The sequence below is a fragment of the Poecile atricapillus genome, chromosome 18 (genome assembly GCF_030490865.1).
Source record: "Poecile atricapillus isolate bPoeAtr1 chromosome 18, bPoeAtr1.hap1, whole genome shotgun sequence".
Lineage (NCBI taxonomy): Eukaryota > Metazoa > Chordata > Aves > Passeriformes > Paridae > Poecile > Poecile atricapillus.
In genome coordinates this window covers 7,056,861-7,084,817 of record NC_081266.1, presented here as the reverse complement: position 1 = coordinate 7,084,817, position 27,957 = coordinate 7,056,861, and the positions used below count along the sequence as shown (strand labels likewise).

Below are 27,957 nucleotides of genomic sequence, written 5' to 3'. Positions count from 1 at the left end.
AGTTTTGGATGCAGCCTCAAGTGAAAGAAGCCTGAGTGAAAGAAGCATTCAGTAGATGCACTTTTTTTTTTACCTCTGTCCATAAATTATACATGAGAACATTATGATTGTCTCGATTCTGTCCTCTATTTTGAAATTATTCATCTAATTCCTGCAGAATTTTTTTGGTTTGCAGGCTGTTTGTAAGCACTTCTGAGAACGTCTACTTGAGCAGCTGCTAACTTCCAGGTGAGACTGAAAATGCCCCTGTCTTCCCCCAGAAACTGGAAAGAAAGATGGAAATACAGGACCATGATTCTTGCATCTCTTACCTTCCATGTTTCACTCTAGTTCTGTGGGGTTTTATATGGTTTGTGTTATGCTTCCTTGTGTGTTCTTCTTAAGAACTTAGAGCTGATGGGAAATATCAGCTGTGGGGATTTCACTTGCCTTTCTGACTGGAAGAAGGGGAGAAAATGTTAGCTTAATTAAGGTGAGCTGGCCAACATTAAATCTGTCTTTCCTTAAGTACCAAGGACTTGATCTTAAACAACAATAATCTTCATTGCATTTGTATCCTTGTACACACCTTCCTAAATTCTCTTTCTCTTCAAAGACAATAGAAATGCAGGTCTTATAGAAGTATAAAACCCCTTTTCATAACCTTAAAAGTAAGTTGTCACCTTGCAAGGCTGAGGCATGGAAGGTGGAGGAAATTGGGATCAGATGCAAGAAATGAGGAAAAGACTGCATGGGTTTGCTGTGATGACCTCCTGTCCATGATGAGACAGAGTGTGACTGAGAAGGGAATGCCCAAACTGAATTTCAAATGGAAAAACGCGGGAAGTCCCTACCTGTCAAAAAGGCTGGAGTGATTCGTTTGCATCAAGTTTCAGTGAGGTGTTGAAAATTAAAGCAAGATGAAGACTTTCAGAAAATGTTACAAGAACATTCTGCAGTGGAAATTTTTCTGCAGTTGAAACACTTAAAGGTGTTACTACCTTCCCTATCATGTATGCTTATTAGTATACCTTTATTTATAGATTAATTTTACTCTGAGTTAAACAGCTAAAGAAATATAAAATTAAATCATGTAGTATTAGACCTTTCCATTAAATCCTGGGGCTTGACTCATTTGCATTTTGTTGTGGCTTTATAATGCATGCTTATTTTAATTACTACTGCTGCACTTTATTTGTAATTGTCTGTGCAATGCCCAAGCACCTTGCTAAGTGGATAAGGAAAGCACTTTATTCCATAAGAACATAATTAATCCATTATTATTCATTATTATTTTTTTCTGGAATGGACTGAAAATAATCAGTACTTTGAAAAATACAATACCAACAAATTATCTATGGCAAAAATAATTTTAACAGAATTCAGGCTTTCCTTATCTGTGCCATTGTTTCCTTCCAGATAATATCTCTCCTAAAGAGAGAAGCAGCAGCATTTAATGACCTGAAGTTTGGGATAAATGCCAAAGATACTTGAAATCAGAGATGTGTTGTGTTGTGTGTGTGTGTGGTGTCATCATGTGTTCCCCCCCTCCTCGTCCCTCCTGCTGCATCCTCTCTCCCCAGCTTCCTGCATGGCCCTGGACAAATCATTTAACCACTCTGTGTCTGCATTTCTCTTTTTCTGATGGCTACAATCTTACCATTCACCTTCTACAGAACAGTGCTCCACCAGTGTGCAGAGCTTTGCAAATGATGTATGCTGAGTACTGTGGCAGCATAACCAAAGGACCACAATGACGGCTGGATAAAAGAGGAGGCGTTTTCCAGCTATGCAGGATCTTGCTCACAGAGAGAAAGAAGACATTCAGGTTTTGGTGATGTGCTTGCAGATTCCTCCTGCAATTCATCTTTTCTGAATTTTCTTATTACAGAAGGTTATGCAACTCTATTAACTCTTGAGGTTTTGTAATGAGGTCCTTGCATAGTCCCTCATGTTAGGCACAAAAGTGTTTCCTTTGGCACACGCTCTCTTTAGAAACCTGGAAGATCAGGGCTGCTTGTAGCATTTTTGTCCACCAGTCACCACACCTGCACAGTAAACAGGTTTGTTCCTTATTCTTCTACTAATCTGCTTGGTTTTAGCTTATCAATACATGGCCATAGGTCTCTTTTTCATTTATGACAAAGGTTTATTAGTACAAATTAAGCTAATGAGGCTGGTCAAGCAAATTAAAAGTGCAGAAACAGTGAGTGAATACATCAGGTTCACTCTGTGCAGTAAAAGTCACATCTTCTGATAGGCTCTGAAGCAGCATGACAGAAGACTTCCAAACTGTTTTGCCCCAGCCCCAACGATCTAAATCAGGATTATTTTTCTTTTTAGTTAGTATTTTTTGAAGAATACATGCCACGACCTGGCTGACTTTACCTGGATAGGCCAGTGTGATGTCTCTGACCCTTATTTCTTCATCTCTTTTATCCAGCTGAGCTGCAAAGGAACACAATGTCCAATGCAAAACCAGAACTCTGCACAGGGCTTAAGATTTAAAACAGCCACCTCTGTTCTGCCAAATAAGCAATCTGTGCCTGAAGTCTCTCCTAACAGTGCTGTTTGTATGTGTGTGTACACACATATATGAGTGCACACATAGCCACCTGTTCGTATCCCAGAATTTACTAATGCCTAAAGCGTGTTCTTTCCACTGCTGTCCCTGGACTCTGTTCCTGTGAGGCCAGGCTGAAATACTGCTGTTCAGTCGTGCCTTTGAAAGCAGACAGAATGCCAGCACAATTTCTCAAACGATCACTTCCACTCCTCCCCAGATATAGCTTGGGTGTTTTCACCTCTTGTCCTCCTGCATGTGCCTTTTTTCACATTCCCCTATAACCATCCCTCCCCTTGCTAAATAATGCCAGTTTCTGCTCAGTCAATCTCCTGTCATAAAACATTAATGACACACCAGGCAGTGAGATGGAGGAAAGTTTCCTGTACAATTTTCCAATAAAATCATAAGTGTGTTGGATTTCAGCGCTCATACTCCTTAGAGTTCACTCTGGGGTCGTCCCCCAACACACAGGAGACACGTGGCAACATTTCCTGATTCCCCAAAGCCACCTCTAAGTGCTTGCAAGAGAACTGTGAACAGCAGTTCTGATTTAGAAGGAGTCTGAGAACAGTTTCTAATCCTGGTGATTGTGTATCTGTGAACAGAGGAGACTGGAAATACAACTTTCAGCTCATCTGAAGCAGAGATTCTCTTTCACATTTCTTCTTTCCTCACTTCATGAAATCCTTGCTACAGTGCAGGTTTTGCTGATCTGAAAAGGCAAAATGAGTGTGGCTCTACACTCAAGATCACTTAAAACCAGTTGCTTTTCATTCTGTGGCCTTGCACTTTTTGTACAATGAGTCAAATCTACTGACGTGCTTGTCTAAAACCTGACTGCTCATGATGCCTCCTGGATCTTTTGCACTCACGTTGATTGGATAGGATTTTACCCATTACAGAAATAACTTCATGGATCTACACAGAAGTTCCTGAAAGTAATTTTATTACCCTTAGCCTGGTTATTTACTGATGAATGTAACAAAAAGTACACAGATGGTCTCTCAGACTCAAGGCTGTAAGTTTGCCAATACTTATGGCTGTGGATAAAGAAGGGCAAGAGTAGGTATTTCTTGAGAAATGAGGAAAACCTGAATGTAGTCTAACAGCAAAGGCCCTGCATGTGAGCTCACACATCTACAGCACCTACACCCCCAGCAAAACTCCACAATAAGCCCTAGCATTCTTCCAAAGAACCTAAAAAGCACCAAAATTTCCAAGCAAGTTTGTTTAATATCCACGTTCCTCAGAAACTGCTTCTGAGAGATTCAACCCTGCATTCAGGTTACACAAAGGACAGTGAGGCTCTGAAGCAAGTCCAGAGAAGGGCAATGAAGCTGGTGAAGGGTCTGGAGCTGAAGTCCTGTGAGGAGTGGCTGAGGAAGTTGGGGGTGCTCAGCCTGGAGAGGAGGCGGCTCAGGGGATACTTCATCACTCCCTACAGCTGCCTTAAAGGAGGCTGCAATGGGCTGGGGATCAGGCTCTTCTCCCAGGCAACCAGCGGCAGGGCAAGGGGAAATGACCTCAAGCTGCTCCAGGAGAGGTTTAGGCTGAATATTACAAAAAACACTTTCACTGCAAGAGTAGTTAAGCATTGGCACAGGCTGCCCAGGGAAGTGTGGAATTCCCAAATACGAGGAGACACGGCTCTTAGTGCTATGGTTTAGCGGGCATGCTGCTGTTCCGTCAAAGGTTGGACTTCATGATCTTGGAGAACGTTTCCAACCTCAATGATGCTATGTTTCCAACCAGGTAATGTAAAAACAGGGGCGTTATCAACACGGCGGCCCAAACTAGATACGATTATTCAAGTCTCTTTGGAAAAAAACCACCAAAAACGAAAGAAATCACCAAGCCGCCCTGGATAACGAAAGCACAGCAACACTCAGAAGCGCAAGGCAGGGAGAGGGAAAGGACCGGGTCCCGGAGGGGTTGCGAAGGGCTCGGCAGAGGGCTTGTCCCGGCACCGGCCGCTCCGCTCGGCAGCGGCAGCGGGGGGCGGCCGGGCGGGCAGCGCTGCCGAGGGAGCACCGGGCGGGACGGACGGACGGACGGACGGACGGATGGACAGACGGACGGGCGGACGGGCCGGACCCCGGAACACACGGGACCCCCCCGCGCGTGCGCGGCGCGGCCGGGGGCGGGTCCGCGCGGGGGCCCCTCCCGCCGGCTCCCGTTCCTGCCCCTCCGCGGGAGCGCGCTCCCGGCGGCGGCGCGTGCCCGTGCCCGTGCCCGTGGAGCGGCGAGGCGCGTGCCCGCATCCCGCGCCGCTCTCGCCGGAGCGCCGGCGGGCGGGCGGCGGGGCCCGCGCCGGCGGCCGGGGCATGGAGAGCCTGCTGGAGAACCCGGTGCGCGCCGTGCTTTACCTGAAGGAGCTCACGGCCATCGTGCAGAACCAGCAGAGCCTCATCCACACCCAGCGCCAGCGCATCGACGAGCTGGAGCGGCGGCTGGACGAGCTGAGCACCGAGAACCGCAGCCTCCGCGGGCAGCAGCAGCAGCAGCCGCCGGCCCCCGCCGAGCCGCCGGCGGCCCCCGCCGAGCCGCCCCAGGGCCCCCCGGCCGAGCAGCCCCCGCCGCCGCCGCCGCCGCCGCCGCCGGGCCAGTCGGAGCCGCTCCAGCACCACCAACAGCTCCCGGCTCAGCCGCCGCCGCCCGCGGGCAGAGCGGCACCGGCGGGGCCCGGCGGCGGGCGGGCTGCCGGCCACCAGCACCCCGCCGAGAAGGACGGCAGGGACAAGGGCTGCTGCGCCGCGCTGCTCCAGCACAAGACCCCTCAGGCCATCGGCAAAGGCGTCCTGAGCCGGAGAGCGGAGTAAGTGCGAAGGGGGAGAGGGGGCGGGCAGGGGTGGCAGCGGGGAGCGGGAGGGTAGCGGGCTCTCTCCGGGCCCGCATCCAGCAGGGAACTGGGCTGTACCCCCCTGCAGCCTCGCAAGGAGCAGAGGCAGTGTGTGGGTGGGTGGGGAATCCCTCCCTCCATGCGTTCTCGGGGAGAGCAGGCAGAGTGCAGAGAGGAGCCAGGATGCTGCTTCCGAGATGCATCAGCCTCCCGGTTCACCGCGCTCATTCCCGGGGACAAGAGTGTGTGGCCCGTTTGAAGCCCCTCGGGCAGCTTACCCGCGGTGCTCGGACACGGCATCGTGCCCTCATTGTCTGTCAGAAATAAATAAGTCCGTGATCGATGATGAGTGCGGTTTAGCCCAGGCACGGAGAAGCCTCGCAAAGCACAGGAGCGTTGTGGTCGCTTCAGCTTGCTTTAAGTTACTGGTATCTGTCAAAAAAACCCCCATCACCCCTGGAGTGAGCTGGGGTTTTCCTGCCCTCACTGATGTAAGGGGCGCATTATATCGCATGGGATGTGTATAGGTTCACAGAGATACAGATGCTGTACTTACATTTGACATTTAGGGTGCTTATTGCACTCGTGTGTGGGTTGTCTTTTTTTTTTTTTTTTTTTTTTTTTGGTGAGTGGCAGAGTGGCACCCGAGTTCTCCAGCTCTCCAAAAGGACAGTATTTTTTGCTGGTCTCTCATCTTCGGTGAAGAAAGCTTGACTACTAGTCTGAATACTGAAATGTATTGTGTGTGCATGAATATATAGTAAACAAGGATGAGCATTCCAGCACTATAGGTGGTGGAAAGGGCTACCACTGAAGAGCAGCATTCTCTTGGATTATGTATTCAGTATATGCCATCAGTTCACCAGCTGGTAATTACAGCTGCAGTCAGTATTGTAATTTCCTTTGTTTAGGTACTTGGAAAGCAGGGGGACGTTTTCTGGTTGAAAACCAGAGTTAGTAAAGTTAGAAGGAGAAAGAGCGTAGTTTCTGCTGTGGCTTCTTTTAGATAAGAAAGAAAGTATTAGTAAGACTAAATCAAACATCTTTCCTAGAATTGTCTCTATTGTCTTGGTTATAGTGATGTCAAAACAATTGAAGTGCACAACACACAAGTACATATGAAGCACACGAAGTGCACAAGCCCAAAACGTCTTCCTTGTCTCATTTTGACCATTTAAGCAAAGGGACCCTTCTCTCTCCTGTTTGTTTTGAATACATAAGCAGGACCACAACATGGAGCTGGATTTTCCACTGGTGTAAGTACAGTTACACCACTTCATAATGGCTCAGCATATCTATCATGTGATTCTATGAAAATCAGTGAAGATATTGCCATTGAAACAAATGCTATTAAAGGAAGAGGTACGGTCAAGGCATGCTTGAATCCCAAAAAGCATATGCTTGCTTCTGAAATCCTGCACCGTAAGACTCAATTTTGCAATCACAACTTAGAGGAAGTGAGTGGGCTCCTCGGAGTATTAATGCAGGTAGTAAGCCTTTGCAAGATCTGGCTCTTATTCATCATGAAATAGCTGGAGTTTAAAAAAAGAAGTGGGGCCAGATCCTGAACTCATGCCAATTGGTGTAAACCCAGAATAGCATGGTTTGAATCCCTCAAGTCAAACCAGTAAGAAACCCAATAAAAATGCATAATCAACCTCATTGTTTCTTCAGGAGTGACTCCCTGCAGTGAAGGCTCTGTAAGAAACATCATCTCAGCAAGGGCTTTCCTTGCTTCTGCACAGAGTTTCTAACATACGTCATCACATAGACTGAAGAATCAATTTTTATGCATAAGCCTAAATACTTCCTCCTTATATGAGCTCTTTTTACAGTGGGGTTTGACTAGGGGGAGAATTGTAGGGTTTTTTTCTTAATGCCAAAATGCACAAAGAGAAGTGCATTAAGAACACAGCTGATTGCTGGTATATCATATGATGATCTTTCTATTTCAGATAGACAGATAGAAGGTTGGATGGAGCCTTTTTTGTGGAAAGTCAGGGCTGCTTCTGGGGATAACAGAGCAATCCCTGCAGCGTTCTTCGCTCAGGAAGATTAAAATAGACTGCTTCTGTTTCCTTCTATAGCTTAGGCAAACCAAAATCTTTGTATAGAAGAGGAAATATGAGAGATGCCAAACAGTCTACATTTCTCACTCCTGCAGGTTCTGTTTTTCCCCCCACTGATTGTATATACTGAGTTTCATACTCTCTCATCTCTGTTAGAGGAAAATCAGAGACAGCAAAATCTAACTTAAAGGCAACTTGGATGGAGGGTGACGAGTCTTTCACCACCTATTGACAGGATGCCCAGTATACCTTATGATTCAGCTCACCAACCTGCGAGTTATATTTTATTTTATATTTTGCTTTTGTGTTTTTTACATGTTACCGGTGCAGACCAGGTATCTGCTCTCTCTTCCTTCCTCCTTGCCATGTCCAAATATGTTTTTCCGTTACAGACTCTGAAATTCAACGTTATCTATTTTTTTTCTTAGCCAAGAGTAGAGGACTGACTGCTCATTACAGAAAATGGCCACTCTAAAGAGTGCAAAAAGGATATTTTAGCATGTTGGGATGCAGTGGCTAAAAGCAGGGGTTAAAGCAGCAAGCAGGCAGTGCCCCACTGTCTCTACTCAGTAATGGAATTTCCTCTGTCCTCACAAAACAGGAGGTTCTGGCAGCGTGTTTAAACGTGGACTTGTGCTGGCCCCTCTCACCTCAGACACAGCCCGGGGATTTTGCTAATTTTGAGTCAGGTTTGAGGTTTTTTTTTGCAGCCCAGCTTACCTCAGTCTCTTGATAGAAGTGAAGACCTGAGGTTTTGGACACATGTGACTACTCACGTTAGCTGGGACTGTCTTCTGCAAGCATCTCTCTTATATTAAAGAAAACTTCAGTCTTATTTTTGTTAGTTTTTAGAAACTGACAAATGTTCTCTCTTTAAAGCCTTTAAAAAAAAAAAAAAAAAAAAGAAAAACCCAAACAAAACCTACATTTTGAAAGGGAACAAAACCAAGCCTATCTCTGGAAATGGAAGGATTTCTGACCTTCCATTTCCAGAGGCCCCAAATTGTCGCTGCATGTCTTTGTGTCGGAAAGGTGATACTCACCTTACCTATGAAGAGAGAGGAGGAAAAGGAGAAAGATTTTTGCAGAGATTTTCAGCAAGAATTAGGCTGATTATTATTCCACGGCATCTGTCTCTTTCTACCTTAGGAGGCTATTGCATAAGCACCTCACAGCTTTAAAAACAAAAAAATAAGGTCATTCGTCATGGAATGTTTTGCTTCGAAAATACAGGTTGCCAAATTAGCATAGCTCAGATCACCCTTACTAGGCAGCCTCTTGTCTTAAGGGACCATCCCAAAGTGTCAGCAAATCCTGGGAGTATAAATTTTCCATCCCTTCTTTATCAGAATACAACCTTCTTTGCCAATCCCCAGTACCCTTCATTGAGTATCAGGGAAATGCCACAGGGTTGAATTTAGCAGATTAAGTCTAAATGACCCAGATCCTGCTGGTTTTTATCAGAGAAACTCTCAGTAGGAGCTGTATATGGAAGGACTTCTGATTCTGAGTCCAGGCATTAGTGGGAAAACTCACTCCGATAAATACAATTGGAATAATAGCTAATAATCCGTTATAGTTCCTTCAATCAAAAGACATGGCTGCAATTCACAAACATTCTCTATTAAAGTGGCATTAAAGTTTTCTTTTAACCATGTCATCAACAGTGAAAAGAAGACATAGAAACAGCATTTGTCTAGCATGACATAATGGATCTAAGTATTGTCTTTAAATTATTAGCCTGTGTTTGGTCTACAAGATAACTCCTCATGCAAAACAAACTCCATGAGCTCTTAGAAGAATTTTTCTAAAATCACATTTTCCCAGATGTCTTAAAGCTCATTTTGGATTTTCATTGGACTGAAATCTATATTATTTTATTTTGTACTGGTTTGGGATAGAATTTTTTATCTTAGTAAAGAGGCAAGTTTTAAAAGACGATGTTAAAGTCACTTAGTTGCTCTTGTGTTCTGAGGCTGTTTGCTGGTTTTTTTTTGTTAATTTCAAAAGCTCAATTATGTAACTTTAAAATTAAGATATTGCATATGCAGAGGTGCTGTTTTCCATAATTTTTCTTTTTAACTATGCATTGATGTTCTATTCTATGGATTATCTCCAGGGTAAAGGCATTAGAAAAAATCCTACTGATTTCAATGGGAGCTAACAATAACTGTAAATGTATGGTTTACCATTAAAATATTTCACTATATTTGCGCATTGCACCAGCACAAAAAAACCTCCAGCCATTAAACAAAAAGATCAGAACAATTCTGAATGGCTCATGTACCCCAGATATCCATTCCTCTCACTCTGGGCACACAAGGAATGCTACTTTTGCCCTCTTCTTTCAGTCTCTCAGATTTCCTCCAGCATATTTCAGGGTTTAACTCCCTGGAGCCTTCACACACCAGAAATAGTTGCATTGGTGCTGCCCTGGGTTCTGCAAATCCCTGCTAGCAATGTACTGTCTCAGCACCAGAAGTTATTTGGAGTCGAGTGCTGGAAGCAGGTTGCAAACGACAGAGGTCTGCATTGGCACAGCTTCACAGATGCTGAAGTCCTGCTCAGATGATTTTGGCATAAAGAGCATTCTGAGAGGAAAACAGAAAGTAGACTCTCCTTCACTACATCTAATTTAAAGATCTATCCATACTGCTTCCATTGCAGTCAGCTAAGACATACTTTATAGTGCACACCTGCATTGTACCTACAGCAGGGCCTGTTACATCCCAGGCAGGAGAGGACGGAGTTAGAGATTCACAACAATATTTAAGAAATAATAGATGAAGTGAGAGATGGAAAAGGACTTAGCTTGGGAAGGGTTCAGGATGAAGTTCTAGGTATAAAATTGCTGAGTAAGGACAGCACAAAGACTTCCACAGGGATATGACTTCAGTAGGATGCTGTATAAAGTTCCAGCCAGAGCAATACAGTGTTAAGGCTGAAATTTCTGTTGTGGGAAATCTCCCTGGTGGGATGGGAGCAGCAGGAAGTAATATCAAGGAAGGAATTATTGTGAAACAATGTCTAGCAGAGCTTTGGTCAGACATCTCCTCTCTATCTGTGTCCTGAGCCCAGTTAGAGCAGTACATGGAATAACAAAGGCTTGTACTAATCGTTTAGCAAGAGGAGCTAGGGCCTGAAAACAACAGCAAAAAGCTAAAATTTAAAATACTTAAATAAGAAGAGATAAAAAGACATTATTTTGTTTTTGGTTTTTTTTTTATAAGATGGTGATATTTTCATGTCACTCAGCTGTATGTTCCATTGCAACCAGGCTGCTCTTCCGTGGTGGCCAAGGGTACCTTTCTTCCATATGCTTTGTATCAACCCATTTGCTGTCACTTCCCAGGAAGATCCAAGGTGAGGCTCTGTGAGAAGAATTTAGGACCCGTGGACTCACAAGGCAACACTGTTAGCATCCAAAATAATAACAGACATGGCTGCTTGGAAAAGTATTAAAGGGAAAATGTCCCCGCTGAGTAGCTGTTAACAATGCCCTTGAGAATTTGTGCCAGAGCCTCAGTGCCAGGTGAGCCTTGGGCTGGCTGTCCCACTCTTTGCAGCACCTGGCACTTCCACATCCTTCATTAAATGATGTGCACAGGAATATACATTTTAGGTATGGTTCAGACAGTTTACACATGCAGCAGGTGGCCACTTATATGAGGTAGACTGTACACATTCCCTCCGACTCCATATTTGAAATGATTTACACTTTTAGTCAGAATAAATCAGAGAAATCTCACCTCAGGATGCTCATCTAGGCCTCAGATAGTGCCAGAACAGAGCCTGTCAGCTGGAATTAATTATGGCATCTATTTACTCCTTAAAAAAAAATGTTCACGTGATAAAATGATGTGTACTTCTGCAAGCAAATATACCTCTACACAAATATATATATATATATTAGACTATAGACATTTCTCAGCTGTATTTTTTTTTCTCCTTTTGCCTTGGAATGCAGGTTAAAACAGGAAAAAAGAGCTACTGCCTGTCTTCCATAATCTTCCTGTACACAGAGTTTATTCATCTTCTGCTTTCCTGTTATTTTCCCTGTAAATGCCATTTTAGGTTGCTTATTTTCTTCTTTCTTTCCTAGTTCAGCAGTGGTTTATTTCTCTTTTCCAGTTTTTTTTTTATTTCTCTTTTTCTCAGTTATAAAACCTTTTGTTTTTTCTCCCTTAGGAAAACATTATAGAAAGCCAGAAATAATTCTCCATTTAAGAGATGGAAAATATTTTATGCACTTTAGAATTACTTGTAGCCTGTGCTTGTTACTTAGTCCACATTCCATGGAACCACATAAAAGCAAATAAGAAAAAAAGAAAATAGCAATTTGTAAAGATAGATTCTGAAATGTGACCATTTTCTCCTTTTTTCACCATTTTAAAATATATCTATACATATATATACACATACATATATATATATGTATGTATGTATGTATGTATGTATGCATGTATATATTGCCTTTTTTCCTTCGAAGAGATGTACTGTGAAACAAACTAGTATTATTCTTGTATTCATCTATTCTGGAATATGTAATTTCATTTAGTTGAGCCTTAGGTGAGAAAATTAGAGTCTTGACTGTGGGATTTGTTCTGCCCAATGGCTCTGGTTAAGATCTCAGTTCGAGCGTTGGACTAGCAGTCCTAAAATCAAACTTTAATGCCTCCTAAATTTATTTTTAATAGACTTGTGATGCTGGACTGACCCTTTCATCTCTGTGTAATTTAAGATCTGTGACAAAGTAGCTGGAGATCTATTGTTATAGACAGGAGTGGGCAGGTAGATCGGGAACAATCCTTTTTCTAAATTCCAGCATAGGAAGCAGCCTAAAGCTCCTGTCCTTGCTTGCAATGTGTACTGCAAGGCAATATGTATATTTGCACATAAAAAAGAGAGCGTATTTGCATGTGCATTTGTCTAGAGAAGTGTCTCAGAGCCAAGCTGAAGCAGCACCTAGTTTCTGTGCTTTTTGGATACAGAAAAGCAACTCATCTGCTGGAGGAGATCAGTGCATCTTTACTGACGTCAGAACAGCCATGACAATTTACATCACCTGAGGTTCTGTAGCAGAGTGTGTGTATCTGTCCTCACACGCAAATACACATCCCTCCACTGGTGTAAATGAGTGCTGATAATAGCAGTGGATAGCAGTGCACAGAGATAACAGTGAGCAATGAGAAAACCATCAAGCAGCATTCTCACTCTTCCTGTAATAGGTTTGTGATGTTCTCTTATGGTATTTTAATATAAGGTGGTAGGAGTTTTGTTGCCTCAGGGTTATAAAGATATATTTGCTCTTTTGATAATGATTTTTTTTCTTTTCTCTGTGCTGTGTATGCACAGCCTGCTTCTCACACACTTATTATTGTATGATTTTTTATTGTTTTTGCTAAGATCATGCTCATTGCTCAGCTCTTATTTTTATGTGGTCTGAAGTTGCACTTTCTGAGAGAGATTGAAGTGGATCAATATCTTCCATGATCAGGCACATCTAAGAGAGAATGTTTTGGTGAAATCAAAGTGATTTTAAATACAAAATTAAAAATGCAAAATCTTATCCTTCCTGCCCTCTTCTAGCTGAAAAGAAGGGGATCTGTGATCTGCAGAACTTGGCTTGGCTTCCAGAAGATTTGTGTCACAGTTACATTTTCCGATGCCTAAGAAGATGTGAGTTCTGATCTAAGCTTCTCCTGGTGCTGAGGCTTTTATAACATCTCACTCCAACATGGAGACTTCTCTGTGGAGAAATGGCTTCAGTTCACTCAGCAGCCTTTTCCTCACAGGAGAACCTACAAAGGTCTCTCTGTTACACCCTGCCAGCTACTTTTATGGAACTTGCTAGAGGTTAGTATTTCTGAAATCACTGTAACTGACTCAAACTTGGTTGAAACTCTCTGTGGGATTTGCAGTTACAAAGCAGAAACCAACACAGACACATACACACAGAGAGAAAGAGAGACACAAACGCATAGGAGGAAAAAAGGAAAATATTATATGATCACAGGAATCACATTTTGCTTAGGAACCCAGGGAATGAAGACCATGTCCTAGATGTCTCATTGAATCAATGTACATCAGAATGGCTGAACAATCCACTCCAAATCTGTGACCCTGTCTTGGAATTGGTGTCCTGTTTTTAATAGCTGCTTAAAAGTCTTGGAGTATTAAAGTTATGAAAAATTGGGGAGTTACTGTAGGAATTCAGGGGACACACCACTGGAGGTTTACCACTGGCAAATGGAGTCTCTTGCTCCTCCTGGCTTTGCATATGAAGTCAGTGGATCATCCTGTTCCACCAGCCAACGTTTGCATGGGCATGGGCTGCTGCTGAGGCAGCTGCTGCTAGAGAGTTTATATTTGCTGAAGCTCACTAAAGCATCTATGTCATTCTCAAGGGAAGTAGAAAATTGAAATTATTATAGATCTTAAGGAGGCTTGGGATTTTCCTCAGGTTTTGTTGTACTTTGTATGTTTCTTCAGATTCTGACCTTTCTATTAAAATTCAGGACATTGCTGTCAATCTGTTTGCCATGCTGCTTTCTAGGCACTCCTCTGAAGTGGTTCACATTACCCTGCTCCAGTGTGAGAATTGCTCTAACACTGTTTCTTCTTCAACCTCAGAATCCAGCATCTTGATATTGCAGTGCCTGGATGGACCCTGCCTCCATGGACCATCCTTGGATCTGCCTCCTGGAGCAGTGTTGTTTGGCCCTAAGGGTCTTAACAGATTTTTTAAGTGATAGCATTTTTTAAAAGAGAGGGTATCTCTCCATATATGTAGAGATTATTTCCTTTTTACCTCAGTTATGGAACTGAGCTCAGCCCTCTTTTCTTGATGTTTTTTCCCCCCTGTGAGGAATCCCCATTCTGCCTCTTTTGGGCAGTTCAGCTCTGCAGTCAGTTCAGAATTCTTACAGATGTCCTCATCTTTAATTTGCTGTTGTTTAATTTGCAAATCCATTCTCTGGAGGGCAGCAGTAAATTGCCTATGTCTGCCTAGATACTCACATGGCCCCCTTCACCACAGTAACTGAGTATCTGGATTTGTCCTGATATCCATGGACACTAGACCACTAACCTTCATCTGAGCTAGCAGGGAATCTGAGGAATCTCCTACCTTTGCTCTGAGGATTCACTCATTCCCATGCCAAAGACCTATCTTCAAGTAATTTTCTTCTGTGATGTTCTGTGTTAATAAATCTATGTCCAGTTGGACTTCTGAAGTAGATAGACTGCATGGCTCAGTAATTCATGCTATATTACAATCTAGGTAGGTCTAAGAGCCAGATTCTGTCACCACTTTAATGCAAATCTTTGTGGCTGAATTCACTTAACTATGTGGCTTCAAATTGGAAGAGACATGAGATAACATCATACACATCTTCTGATGTTATAGATCTTCTTGAGCTGACTTCTGTCCCACCCTTGGAACTAGTTAGAGCTAGTTCTGCATACTGTTAGGATCTCTGCATGCTTGCCATGACATTCATTTGGGATGGCACAGCCAACTGCTGAAATGCTTCCCCCAAGAATTCTTTATTACTCATATGGGAACTGTGATCCCCATGTTAGCTTCAGGAACATTCATTGCTGTTCCCTTGTTTCTGCTGAAAAAGGGGTGAGTTTCTCCTTTTTGTTAAACTGAATACAGAAATACTTTCCTCACTAGACATGCTCTGACTGGAACTATTATACCACCTTTACCACCTCATTTACCATGGCTCCCACACAGCCATGTGTACAGGCTCATAGGGAATACCAGACTGTATCCTTATTGGGTGAAAAGTGTTGGCAAAGAGTTTGATCTCTTGATTTAAAGGTATTTAGCCTCCCAAAAATGGGAGGAAGAATCTACTAGTTTTTAAGGCAGGGATCAGACTTCTGCCAAACTCTTTGCTTTCAGCAAGTTATTTTACAGGCAGGCAGAAGAAAGAAAGTACTGTGACAGGGGAAGAGGAGAAGAAGAGGATGAGAGGCATCTACAGTGTGTCTCTACTCTCTGCTAAGGGCAACCCCCAGGCTGGCTTTAAGTGTGTATTAATCCAGCCTTCAAACCCCCAGCCTGGAAGTGCAGCTGGAGCGTTGCCTCAGGAGTACATCCTGGCTGTGTGCACATCTGCACGCTCCCTGAAGCCTCTGCAGCACTCAGAGAGAGGATATGCCATAATTTGGGCTTCAGCAGAGGTTATCTGTGCCAGAGGCTATCAGGTGGTGGAAGAGTGGACAGCAGTGGGGAGGGGTTACAGGGGTAAGAGGAGAGGACGCAGTGAAACTGTAGAATGCAGGAGGGCCAGGAGCCCCAGCAGAGGCTGCTGTGAAGTTTTTGAATGCGTGGCTCACTTCCATGTGCGACTGTAATGACGCTTTGGCGTAGCTGGGGGAGGGAAGGAATGACAGGGGTTTATGTTCTATTTTTATGAAGCCTCTCACTGAAGAGAAATTAATAATAAACAACAAACACTGAACATTATCCTTAACAGATACCGACTGACTGAAGCCCAGTAGGCAGCTCCTAGGCATAAGGAAGGAGCCCACTACTGTATCCCCAGAGTTTGTGTGACTAGTTCTCATCACTGTGGGGTGAGAAGTTTATCAGATCTCATAAAGCAATGCAGCAAAGCAATGGTTGGGCAATGCTTGGGAGATCTCTGAAAAATACCGAGAGTGCTAGGAGAGGACAGTGGAGTATGTCTGCAGATAGCACAATTTTTGGGATGTCTCCATACCTCTGTTTTTGGTTAAATACTGGGGGTCCCCTCACAGGATACACACACATACACACACACACACACAGAACAAAGGTGTTATCCCTGTTCACATGCCAGAGTAAATTCATCCTCACATATCTCTCACTGTTTTGTCTCATTGACAACAGGCCTCCTTCTTCATTGTCTTCATCTTGTGAAGTTATTTTCTTTTGTGTGATGTGGTTTTGAGATGCTGACAAATCCTCACTAAGCAATTTACATCCTGCTACCTCAAGTACAAGTGGTAATATAAAATAAAAGGAATCAAAGCTCATTTTTCTGCTGCAGTTTTTTACAAGGCTTCACTGCATCTTCATTGCATGGCCAGCTCTCAGATCTAACACCAGAAACACTTGTATTTAAGACATGAGCACAAATCCACATTAATGTTACATTTTAAAGTGCTTTAGGAAGTAATGCACTTATTCACCAGTGGAACACTGCTAGTCAATGTCCCTACCAATATTTAAAGTGCATCAAGTAGCAAGCATGTAAGCTTTTCCTCTAGTATACCTCGAACCATGGCAAGATATTGTGCCAGGATAAATAATAGAAACACTATACAAATGTAAGTAATAACAATAACAATAGCAATAGCAATAACAATAACAACAACAACAACAACAACAACAATAATAATAACGATAATAACAATAATAATAATGTCTCTTCTGCATTACTGTCTAGCAGTAGGCCCTTCAGTCCTTACAAAGGCAGTTCTCATGTGACAGGAGGGAATGAAGACATGGAAAACATTTTGCTTGAGTTCACCCAACCAGTCAAAGCTGAGAGTAAAACCTGTGTCCCAGGGCTCTGATCTGTCAAGTAGGTACAGTGCCTTGAAAGATAGAGACAAATGGGACAAGAAGCGTTAAGTATTATGAGGTCACTTCTATGGCATAAATAATATTGCTCTAAATCATGAAATTTGATTTACTCCCTGGACAGCTTGATATCAGAAATAATTTTGGCCAATTAAAGATCTGTAATTTAGCCGAAGATCCTTAACAGACATTCATGATCAGTGTCAGTTATGTACACTAGAAAGAATGAGCAGTGGAGGCTGGAAACAAAACTGAATACTGAATTTGAGGAGGAACTGAGACACCTGGTTTCAGGTTGGCAGGGCTGTGAATGTGTATTACATGCAAGTCCAGCAAGGTTTCTTGCTGCAATGAACCCTTTATGAGTTGTACAGAATGATGAGAGGTAGAGAGAAAAGGTAGGTTAAGAATCTATAGTCTGCTGTTTCAGTCTGCTTTGATGGCAGAAAACTCAGCAAGCACATGGAAGACAGCAGAAATATTTCTCTCATGGAAACCAAAGGAAAAGCCTCTTACAGACCCAGGCACTGCATGCATGCAGCCTGGGGAAGGAAAAAGTAATTATCACATACAGAAGTGCATGTTGGTAAGTTGACAGAGTACCTTCTTCAAAAAACACTGCCCAGCAAGACACAGTTTCTTCTTCCCACTGCTGTATTTCCCTGCCCCCTGTTCTCCTGCTCAGAACAGAGTCATAGAGGGGTCTGTGGTCTTGTCCCCTCATCACCCGGCATGATCACAGCAGTGCCTGCAATCACCAAGTCATGCAGACAGAGTCTTGTGTTGTCAGATCTTTCCTGCCTCACCCAAGGAGAGCTCTTGTACAATGGATGTGTCTGGCTTAATTGGATTCTGGTCTGAATTTTAATGTCCAGTAATAAGAAGAGCATTTTTTTTTTGTTTGCCTATCCCTCCTGGTTGAGGTACAGGGTTTGATGGTTTCATCAGCTTACCCTGATTAGCTTTTACCCAGGGACATCACTTTGAAATGGATCCTCCATCCTACTTGGTTTTCCATTCTGTACTGGGGCAGACCCAGTGGTTCACAGACCCAAGTGCACTGTGGCACATCCTGGTACATGGATGAGAGAGGGAGCACCCTGGGAATCCTTACAGAACTTGTACTGCAGTCAATGGGTGCATTCAGTGTAGACCTAGGCTGCATTTGTTAACAGCAGAGTTGGCAAGGGAGGTCTGGAACAAGGGCAGAATGCCTTCAGGATGTGAACGTGCCTTGGATGTTTATGGAATTTCTTTCTCTTATCAGCAAAGGGTTATTTGTGTTGGTTACTTTCTCCTCTCAGCTTGTACTGTGGAAGATACTAATTTCCTCAATTTGAAAAGACTTAGGATCTTGAAGTATCATGATCTCACTCTCTCTTCATTATCTGCCAGCTCTGGTTTTTTATTTCTCTATTCTGGTGTTATTTGCTGCCGCTTTGAATTCCCTGAGGTGAACACTAACCAGAGACACAATTAGTAACTGTTCCCTGGGGATCCAGTGTGACACTAGTTGGAGATACTTCACAAAAAATAGTTAAAATATGACCAACTTAATGACATTTCTCTATTACTAATCCTTCTGTTAAAGCCACAAAGAAAAGCTGGGACCTGAGCGCCTCCTTGTCATACAGTGGCACTTGCAAAAACAGCAAGGATGATGCTGGCCTTCAGGAGAAGACCTTGGAGCCCCTCTCCAAGCTTCACTGGCTTTGTTCACCTTTGTTCCTCTTCCTCACTTGCAATTTTAACCTCTCTTTGCCCCAAACCTCTGTTCTACAGCTCTGCTTTAAGAGCAGAGTGTGAGAGCTACATTGTGGTGGCTGTGTTTAAGTACAGCAGTGCTGAGAACAAGGCTGTGAGGAAGGGTTCTGCTGCTCAATTCCCAGACAGCTCTTGGGAGGACAAGGAGCATGGCATGCCAGCATGTACTGAACGATAGGATAGGTAGGATGAAGTGGCATGTGGATAATACACCTGTATCCTTATTAGAATATGCCTTCCTTTCCCTCTAGATATACATCTCTGGCAGGCAAGTAAAGTCTGAAGGAATGAGGGGTTCAAAAGTACATAAACATATATAGTCACTCTTGTCTATGAATTGTCTAAGTGAGATGTGCTTTATGTCACCTCTACCCAGTTTTTATAGCTGGTGACTTACATGGGTTTCAGAAACCCACTGAATTAACCAAACCATCAGTAAGGAAAAACGGAAGGGAATATTTTCCCAATGGTTTTCAAAAAGAACTTCACATTTAATTGTTTTATTTAGTGGTGCAATGATGACTACAGAAAAAAGTCAGCTCTTTTGACCTGTGTTTTCTGCTTCAAAGAGTAAGTGAGCACATTCTGAACCTGGGACTAAAAATGCCCTAGAGATAGCCTAGGAGAAACTCTGAGTAAGCAAAAAGGAAGTCATGCTATAAGAATGAAAAACTAAGTAGAGCATTCTAAGCAAGAGGAGTCAAGCTTTGGAAACTTCTGACAGAGCACAAAAAGCCAGAGGTGGGAGTTCTCAATAGGCAAGCAAAATGCAGACTGAAGCAAGCAAAATGCTGTCTACCTGTCACCCAGTTCCTGCCCTATGCTGAAACAAAGAGCCACAGTTACATGTGCTGCTCAAATCAAGCATAGCCTTCCTCAGTATCAACCTTCAGACCACAGTCTGTGGAGCTAAAAGATTCCTCTTTTAGGAGGAGTCTCTCTCTCTCACTCTTTTAGACATCCTCTTTTGCCCCTCCATTCCTGAGCTGTTGTTGCAGCTGTGGGATGAGCAGCAGCCACGGCTTTGCTTTGGCACAAACTTCAGAGATGTATTTACCAATACTAAGGCTGCAACAGAGGATGCTCCTATTTAAACTGAAATAGTAGATTTTGTCTACTACCACTACCCTCTGCTAGCTGAGGAGATTTCCTATGGCAGTCTGACCACAGAGTGGCCACCATCCCAGTAGGCTACCATGTGTTTGCATTAAGATAAACTAAAGGGAGCTCAGTGGTGTTTGCCTACCCTTTATGAGAGTATTTCTGTGGGTGACAAATCCAAGTTTGCTCAGCAGAGATGCTCTGAAAGTCCAGAACTGCATTTGTGAGGTTGGGGTTGCTAGGCAGAATTGAGATGAATGCAAGAGGTCTGCATTTTAAGGAAGAGACATGGGGAACTGGAGGAAGTGATGCTGTAGGACTCAGATGAAAACTGAGTGTTGTGCAAAGGACTAGCAGATGCTTCATGTGGCAAGATGGGTGAAGAAGAAAGATTGGAATAGCATGAGAAAGAGTAAGACAGGGTTCTAATGCATCTAATCCATACTGGAAGAACAAGCAGTAACTTATACATCTTTCTGCATGAGCAGCAGAGCCATGTGGATGAGTAGGTATAGGCTAGCATGGTTTGGGGGTACTGGCAGCAATATGGGTGCTCAGGCCCAAGCTAAAGCAGGTACTGCAGGTAAGAAGCTGCAGAGCTGCACAAAGGAAACCTGCCTGCACTCTGCTTGCCACAGACAGTTGCTATTAATCTTTCGCTTCCCCGAGCAATGATATTCATATAAATTATGAAGGAAAAAGAGAAGTTCCTCAAAGGAAGGGGGAAAGGCTCTGTAGCTTCGTATTTATGGACTTAGATAAAAGACAACTCGACAGGGATCTGGAAAGATCAAAAAGTGACATCTCAATTTTATCCTGCCCATCACAATGATGAGTGCAAGCATTGGCTGATTACTTGCTACTGACCCTCCCTTTCCCTTGTCCTCTGTAAAGTTCCGTTTCTCAGGGGCTCCTTTCCACTGAACAGTTCAGGCTGTTCTTTGTCCTTACAGCCTTGTGATCTCTACTAGCACCAAGCCAGAAATCGCCTCATTTGCTGATAGGTGTTCTAGTTAATAATAGCAAATCCATCCACTGAGGATATTCCTGGCCTGCATGCAAGACAGGGGTGCTGTTAATGGCACAATGCTGGCATACATGTGGGGATGCTAGCACCCATTTGTGCACCTGCAGGTTGCACACAGTCTCTGCATCCCTGAGAATCTGGGATGTCCCATGACACACACCAAGCTGTATTTATAATGGTGGAAAGAGCATGACAATTCCATAGGTGGCTGAAAATCTCTTGGGTAGAAAGCCTTGCTGAATTTCCATGCACAGGATTTTTCTGTGTGTGTAGGACTGGTTGGGGATTTGACTATGAAGAATCTAAATCAATTTTCTCAATCAGTCTTTTGATGTTGTTTTAATTATTAATTACATAAGAATAGGTTTTCAAGAAAAGATAGATGAAGCTATCTCCCAAACAGCATTCAGACCAGAACTCCAAAATAAAGATTTTCCACAGAATAAACTATAGACCTAAAAAGAAAATTACTCGTATTTTGAGTGTTTCCAGTGTCTTCCAGATGCTTAGTGTGACATTCCTGTTCTGATACCTTGGCACAAATGGAGAGTAACCATGGAAGGCAATGAAGCCAAACCAGTGGAAGTCCACAGCCATGAACAGGCAGAAGTGAGGAGAGAGCAGGGGCCCTTGGTGTTCTAATGGATCTGCAGGCAACAGATTGCAATTTAATGAACGTTTTAGTAGATGGATTGAGCAGTTAATAGCAAAAGTTATTTCAGTCTTGGTAGAAGTACAGCCTGCATTGCTAACTGAAAGGTAGATCTTGAATAAGCAAACAAGAAGAAGGGTAGCAATGTTCCAGAAAAGGCTGTTGTCTGTGTGAGAACAATTAGCTGTAGTAATGGATCTGGCATGGGTCCCAATGCCACAGCAGATTTCGGTGCACTGCTGCATATCTCAAGGTTCATACCAGCCCTGGTTCTACCACAAGTGAGACAAAGATGCATGGGTAAATTTTTATTTTTTTTTACCTTTTGTCTTAACTTTTAGCCCCAACAGGTTTTTATTTTCTAAACACAGTAAGTATGAATTCTTTGTTACCCTATTTCCTCCTATTTGTTTAATTCAGTCAAGGATATCGGAGAAGCACAAATAGGAATGTCAAAACACTTTTTTCCTTCCACACTCCAGTATTTAAATTAAAAAAACCTCAAAGAAACTCTTCAACTCAAGACCCTCAAAAAATGGAATGTAAGTCACCCTGCCTTCACCCTAATTCTTCCCTGACACACACTGCTGAAAACAAGAGCCCCGGGTTCCTTTCAGTAAGGATCTGACATAAGAGAAGAAGGTAAGTTTGAATAAAAACTGTGAGAGGAAAGGAGATACAAAATTAAAAATTCGGTGTCATATGAAGGCATCCTTTATAAATGATAAAGAAGCAAAACACTTTATTATACCTTACATTTCCCTGTGAAGTATTTAGAGGGACACAGGAGAGCAACAGTCAGTCTGCTGTAATACATGCGTACTTAATCAGTTGCCTCTGTTTTGCCTCCTCCTTTAACAGACTGAGGGTCCTGAGACAGACAGCAAGCCTTCCCAGGGAGAGTTAATAAGAACATTGATACAAGAACTTGTTAGGAAAAATGAGTTTCAGGAGAGTGATTTATGTAAAGGATCTGGTAAACACCCCAGCCCCAACGCTGCCTGACAACAGTGGTTTTTATGAAGGAAGTTAAGCACCAGAATGACTGCTGCATGGCCCTCTCCTTCAGAAGGCTGGCTTAATTAAACAAAGCAAAGCAAAGCAACAAACAGCTGGAAGGAGGAGATGCAGGAGTAGATGATGCTGTCAACTGCTACATTTCAGAGGCGCATGCTGTCAGGGAGCCACAAAGCTGCAGCACATTGTGCAACATCACCCTTAGTCATCCAAAGTTTCTGCTCCTGCATCAAATGGACTTACTGCTTTGCATGTTGAGCAGTCCATTCTCAGATCCAGCATTGTTGTTTTGAGGAGAGCTACAGGTGAGGTGGCAAATTTCCCATTCTCAAATGTGTGAGTATTTCTTGATCCCAGAGGTTCACAATTACCTCACAGCTTATGGAATTTCAAATGGAGCACATTAGTGGAGGAGCCTCCGGATTTGTCTTTGAGGACCAGCCTCCAGATGCATTCGAATTTCAGTTTGGTAAGATTGTACAATTTAATTTTTTTCTTTCTTCTTGACTGTATTGTCCATTTCTTTCCATTATTACCAATTCTTCATCTTACCTTTCATTGGAGTACTCCTTGGATTGATTTAAAAGCCCTAACTTTATTAGTTGTCGAGGCAGAATTAGGATGCCCAAACCCCATTTTAACACTCCCCATCTACCTCTGGTACTTCCATCACACTCTTTCTTTCCTTTTTTTTTTTGTTTTGCTCTCTGAAGTTTTTTTCTTCCTATGAATCTCCCATTGGTCAGAAACATCACACAGCTAGAAAGATAGAAGAATATGATTTCATCTGAGGTCAAACAGTAAATGTAAGTGTCATTCCCTTGATCTTTTTGAGAAGCGGAGGCTGCCACAGTCTTTCTGAACCATTAGAAGCAAGAGCAAGGCTGAGGAAGGTGAATGAAATGCTGGCATCTCCTAATTTCATCCTGACACTTGGAGCTCTCAGTACCAGCTGTAACAAACTCACTGGTTCTAGTTCCTTGCAGACAAAAGCAGCCATGCTTTTGTCTAGTAGATGTCTAGTGACAAAAATCCACAGCACTTCTATTCTGTGTGCACTGCAGGCAGCAAAACCCTTTCCAACAAACTTGGAGCCTCCAGCAAAAGAGGAAAAGAACAGAAGCCAGAAGTAGAAAGTGTCACAGAAAGAGAGCAAAAGAAAGCAAGAATATTACACAAGTCTTAATTACTGTATAAATAAAGTGTGATAGCTCAAGCTCAATGACCCTGGAAAGCAAGCCAAGCTGTCTGCGGGAGAGAGTGAGGATTAAAAAACACAGATAAGCTGAGCAACAGCAATAAAGAAAGCAACAAGTGCTTTGGGTTTAGAATCTCCCAGAAAACAAATGGAAGAAAGGCACAGACATGTAAAATCAAACTAATCCCTCCCCAACCATAACACCTCAGCAGCCCACAATTAAGGAACCTGCCTATTCCTAGGCATCCACAGAATTTTCTTCAGGGCACTTTGTACATTAAAAGATCAACCTGTCAAGTTGGGCTTGGATGGTCTGCATCTTTCATATCTACATAGAGACTATGAAATTTTGAGTAGTATATAAAACCCCAACTCCATAAAGATTCAAAATGCCATTACTCCTCTGCTTGCTAACATCTCATTGGCACCTCCCGGCCTCAGCTGGGGTTTACCTTCTAAAAGTTGAGTCAGTTTAGTTGTAGACATACCTTCAGAGGTTTAAGAGTTCAGCTGTGGATTGTGGAGAAGAGGGTGATCAGAGAGATCACAAATAATTGTCTTTCCCATTTTAAGGATCATGACAGAAAATTTCAAGCTGTGACACTGTTGAGTGAAGAACATCAAAGAAGATCCTTCCAACCTCTTGTATCTTATCCATTCCAGCTAGTCACTCTTAGATTTCCAGAATCAGTGTAATATGGAGCTGTGAGAGTTCAATTCACCCTTAATCTCTTTGTTATTTAAAATTCCTAAGGAAAATGAGGTATGCATTTCCTTTCTCCATGGTCCTCAGCAGTAGCCAGCCCCATAGGTCATCCCCAGAGCATCGCTTTGGCACAACCAGGCAACACCACCTCTCCAAGCATGCTCTCAAGGTGCTCAGGACCATTCCAATGGATTCTGCTTCTCTTTTTCCATGATCCCAGACCTATGTTCTGCTAGAGGCTTTGGTTTTCACTTCACAGGGGCTCTTACACAGTAGTGCAATTAAATTTCCATGTGTTTCCAATAGTTGTGTGAACTTTATCAGGGCGATTCTTGGTATTCCTAGCTTGCACTGAAGCAGTAGCTGAAGCAGTTAAGAAATTTTCTCCTTCTATACCCTGACTTAACAAGGTTTTTCAGAAGCACTATTCCCCTTAGAAAAAAGAGTTTGTGAATTAAGGAGTTCAGAGAAGATGTAATTGGAAACAGTTCCATCAAATAATGGCTGTAGACTGGAATTCCCCTCTTGCCCTGAGGGACATAGTAATTTTTTTTTTTCCAACCCAGAAGAATATGAATTTCCATTTACAGAATCTTTTTTCTTTCTGAGCACTCAGACTGACCATTATTTGCCACTGAGACACAGCTGCCTCTGGGACAGAAGGCAGCAGTTCCTTGTAATCAGAATTGCTATTTATTCCACAAAATCTGTTGTACAGGTGTTGGGCTGCCAAACTGAGACCAGGCTGTTACTGGTGCCCCAGTGATTTTTGTTAAGCAAATGGAGTTTGACAGAAGACTCCAAGTTTAGATACACAAGCATGGAACAACAATAATAACAGCAAAAATCCATTTAGTCTTACCAGGGGTTCAAGTGGCTTCAGCATTCCATTTTGCTGGGGGCACAGCCTTACAGCACCATGCCATGGCTCAGGTGCAGTGGTGCCTCAGAAGGAAGGGTACCACTTACTGCAGCATCCCCTTCATTTTTTGTTGGGAGTCTTCAATCCAGCTGCATGCCCAGAGTGACTCATAACAGCCAAGGAGCCTTCTTCACCTGTGGGCCCAGTGTGTGTTGCTAAACAGACCTTTCCAACTCGGTGAAGGTGGTCTAACAACTGCAGCAAAGACTTCTCACAGTCTGTCTGCTTTGAACTCACCCTGAATATGACCTTGCTGAGAATTTTGTCGTTCTAAGCACAAGGATCTCACTCCAGTTCTTTCCAAAGGAGGGAAGCGTGCCTTTGAATGTGGCAAGGATACAACACAAGTAATACCCAGTTTAGTCCTAAAATATTTCTAATGTGCCAGTCTTGAACTAGCTGAGCCTCAATCTGTGCCTGTTTCCACATATTTCTTATATAAACACTCCTAATGCTGCTGTTTCCACTGGAGAAAGGAAACAAAGCTATCAAACACAAATGAAAGGTAATTTCCCTTTTTTGAATCCAGTCAGCTTCAACAACGTAGTCAGCAGTGCAGAAGGACTAGTGCAAAGTGATGAAGAATCACAAAGAAGCTTATGGAGGTCTAAGAGCAGTAGAATGGCATACTCTTGTGAGGGCTCACAAAATCCAGCCTGTACACTTGCTTTAGGACAGTGAAATAATTTTAAGGAAACCAGACATCTTTCAAGGAACGCTGGTTTCTGAGGACTTGCTGCAGTCATGTGTGGTATCTTTAGATTACCTGCAATCTACAGTCAAGCAGGGCAGCTCTTGGTTCCTATGCAAAATGGCTTACTGATCTGAGCATTTATTTGCGAAGAGAGTTCTGTTCAAAGGCAAAGAAACTGTCTTCTCAGGGGCTAACAGTGGAGCAGCACATCTCAGATTTGGAATCTGAACAGCAGTGTTCCCATCTGCTCCGAATGACTTTAAAAGGCTCAGTCTTCCAAAGTCACCAGGACATTTCAGGTGCTCTGTTTTTATTAACACTCATGCAAAAAGAGCAGTTGGATCTTCCCAGAATGACTTAAATCCTTAAATAATCTTCCAGTATATTTTGCAAGAGAAAGTCTTTAGATATTCCTGGCTCAGAGCTCCTCCTCACACAGCTCTGCAGCACAGTGATGGCAGATCCCACCTAAGAGATGGGTAGGCATCAGCGCACTCCCTCGATTTTTCTCTCCCCACTGCCTGCATCATAAAGCACTTGGGGATTAATGGGAGTATTTTAAAAGGTGCCTATCTTTCTTATTCCAATCTGCTGCTTTACCTTAATTTTATGAAATATGTTAGTAGTGCCACAGAGGACAAGGTAGCTTCACTGCTTTCTTTGACCAGCTATGTCCCTCACATTCAAGACACAAGTTTAGCATCCAGGCAGTAATTTTTATCTCTTTCACATCTTCTCCAGCAATCAGGTTTCTGATACCTCCCACTCCCCAATACAAATGCAGTCACCTTTGTACCCATGGTCACCACTACTGGATGAGGAAGACCTTGTTATGCCCCAGATCAGTGAATAGTTTTCCAATGTCTTTCCTATATCTATGGCATGGGAACAGACATCAGGATGCCAGCAGATGGGACGGGTGCAGAAGAGGAGGTGAATGTCTTCACAGGCAGTTCTTTCCTTTTACAGACTTTTCTCAGGTGAAGTTCAGTCACCCTAAGCCAAGCTGGGTCATGCTGCTAAATGAGGGAGAAAACACTGCACTCAGTCTTGTGATGATGGGATTGTGCTACCAGAATAACAGCATTTAGTGGCTTGTCTCCAAGAAGATAAGTTAGAATTCAGAATCCCTTTCTACTGACCACAAGCATAAGTTCTTGTAATCTCTCTCTGGCAACATTCAAGAATATTTATGAACACTAAAACTAGCTAAGAAACCACCCACACATTTTCAATGTATGATAAGGTCTCATGAGAACCTATATATTTCCATAAAATGCGATGCTTTAGAATCAGAAAACTGGGTTTTTTTTCCTGGATTGTTCATTGGAAGGTCATTTAAAAAACTTAACCAACATTTTAAAATCTTTAATGTTCCTTTTGAGCCAAACAAGCACTTCTAGTCAGGAGACTGTTTGGATTCTAGCAATTTTTGACTAGTTGTTGGTTAATGAATTGTCATTTAGACAAAAGCCTGAATACTTTGACTTCTTTTGATTCACCCAGAAGTGATATGGGTCATGGCATCTTTGGAGCAAGCTGTCAGAAAGCAACTCAACAATTTTGCCTCTAATTGGACCCATTAACAGAGCAAGGAAACTTCCTACTCCTTATTCCAAGAATAGCAACAATGCCTTTTGAAAGAGGATTAGTGGAGTTTTCAAGTGTGCCAGTACTCCTCAGCTCTGAGAGCTCCTCCACTGATGCCAAGCAGCAAGATCAGTCTGCAGGAGGAGGGAGCCTGCCCAGCACTGATGTGATGGTGTTCAGCATGGCTGACATAAGTTGCAGTGGGGTGAAAACTCACAGCTATACCATGTGAGCAAGCGCAGTTACAGCA

The 27,957-nt window shown here is 43.0% G+C and overlaps 1 protein-coding gene across 4 annotated transcripts in view; it reads left to right on the top strand.

Annotated features, from left to right (window-relative positions):
- The first annotated feature begins 4,869 nt into the window (after positions 1-4,869).
- IQSEC3 (IQ motif and Sec7 domain ArfGEF 3) overlaps positions 4,870-27,957 on the top strand; it is a 90,961-nt gene continuing 67,873 nt past the window's right edge. For all 4 annotated transcript variants that reach the window (XM_058852953.1, XM_058852952.1, XM_058852951.1 and 1 more), the window contains exon 1: positions 4,870-5,360. In XM_058852953.1, coding sequence (XP_058708936.1) covers positions 4,870-5,360 — 491 coding nt within the window. The remainder of the gene's footprint in view (positions 5,361-27,957) is intronic.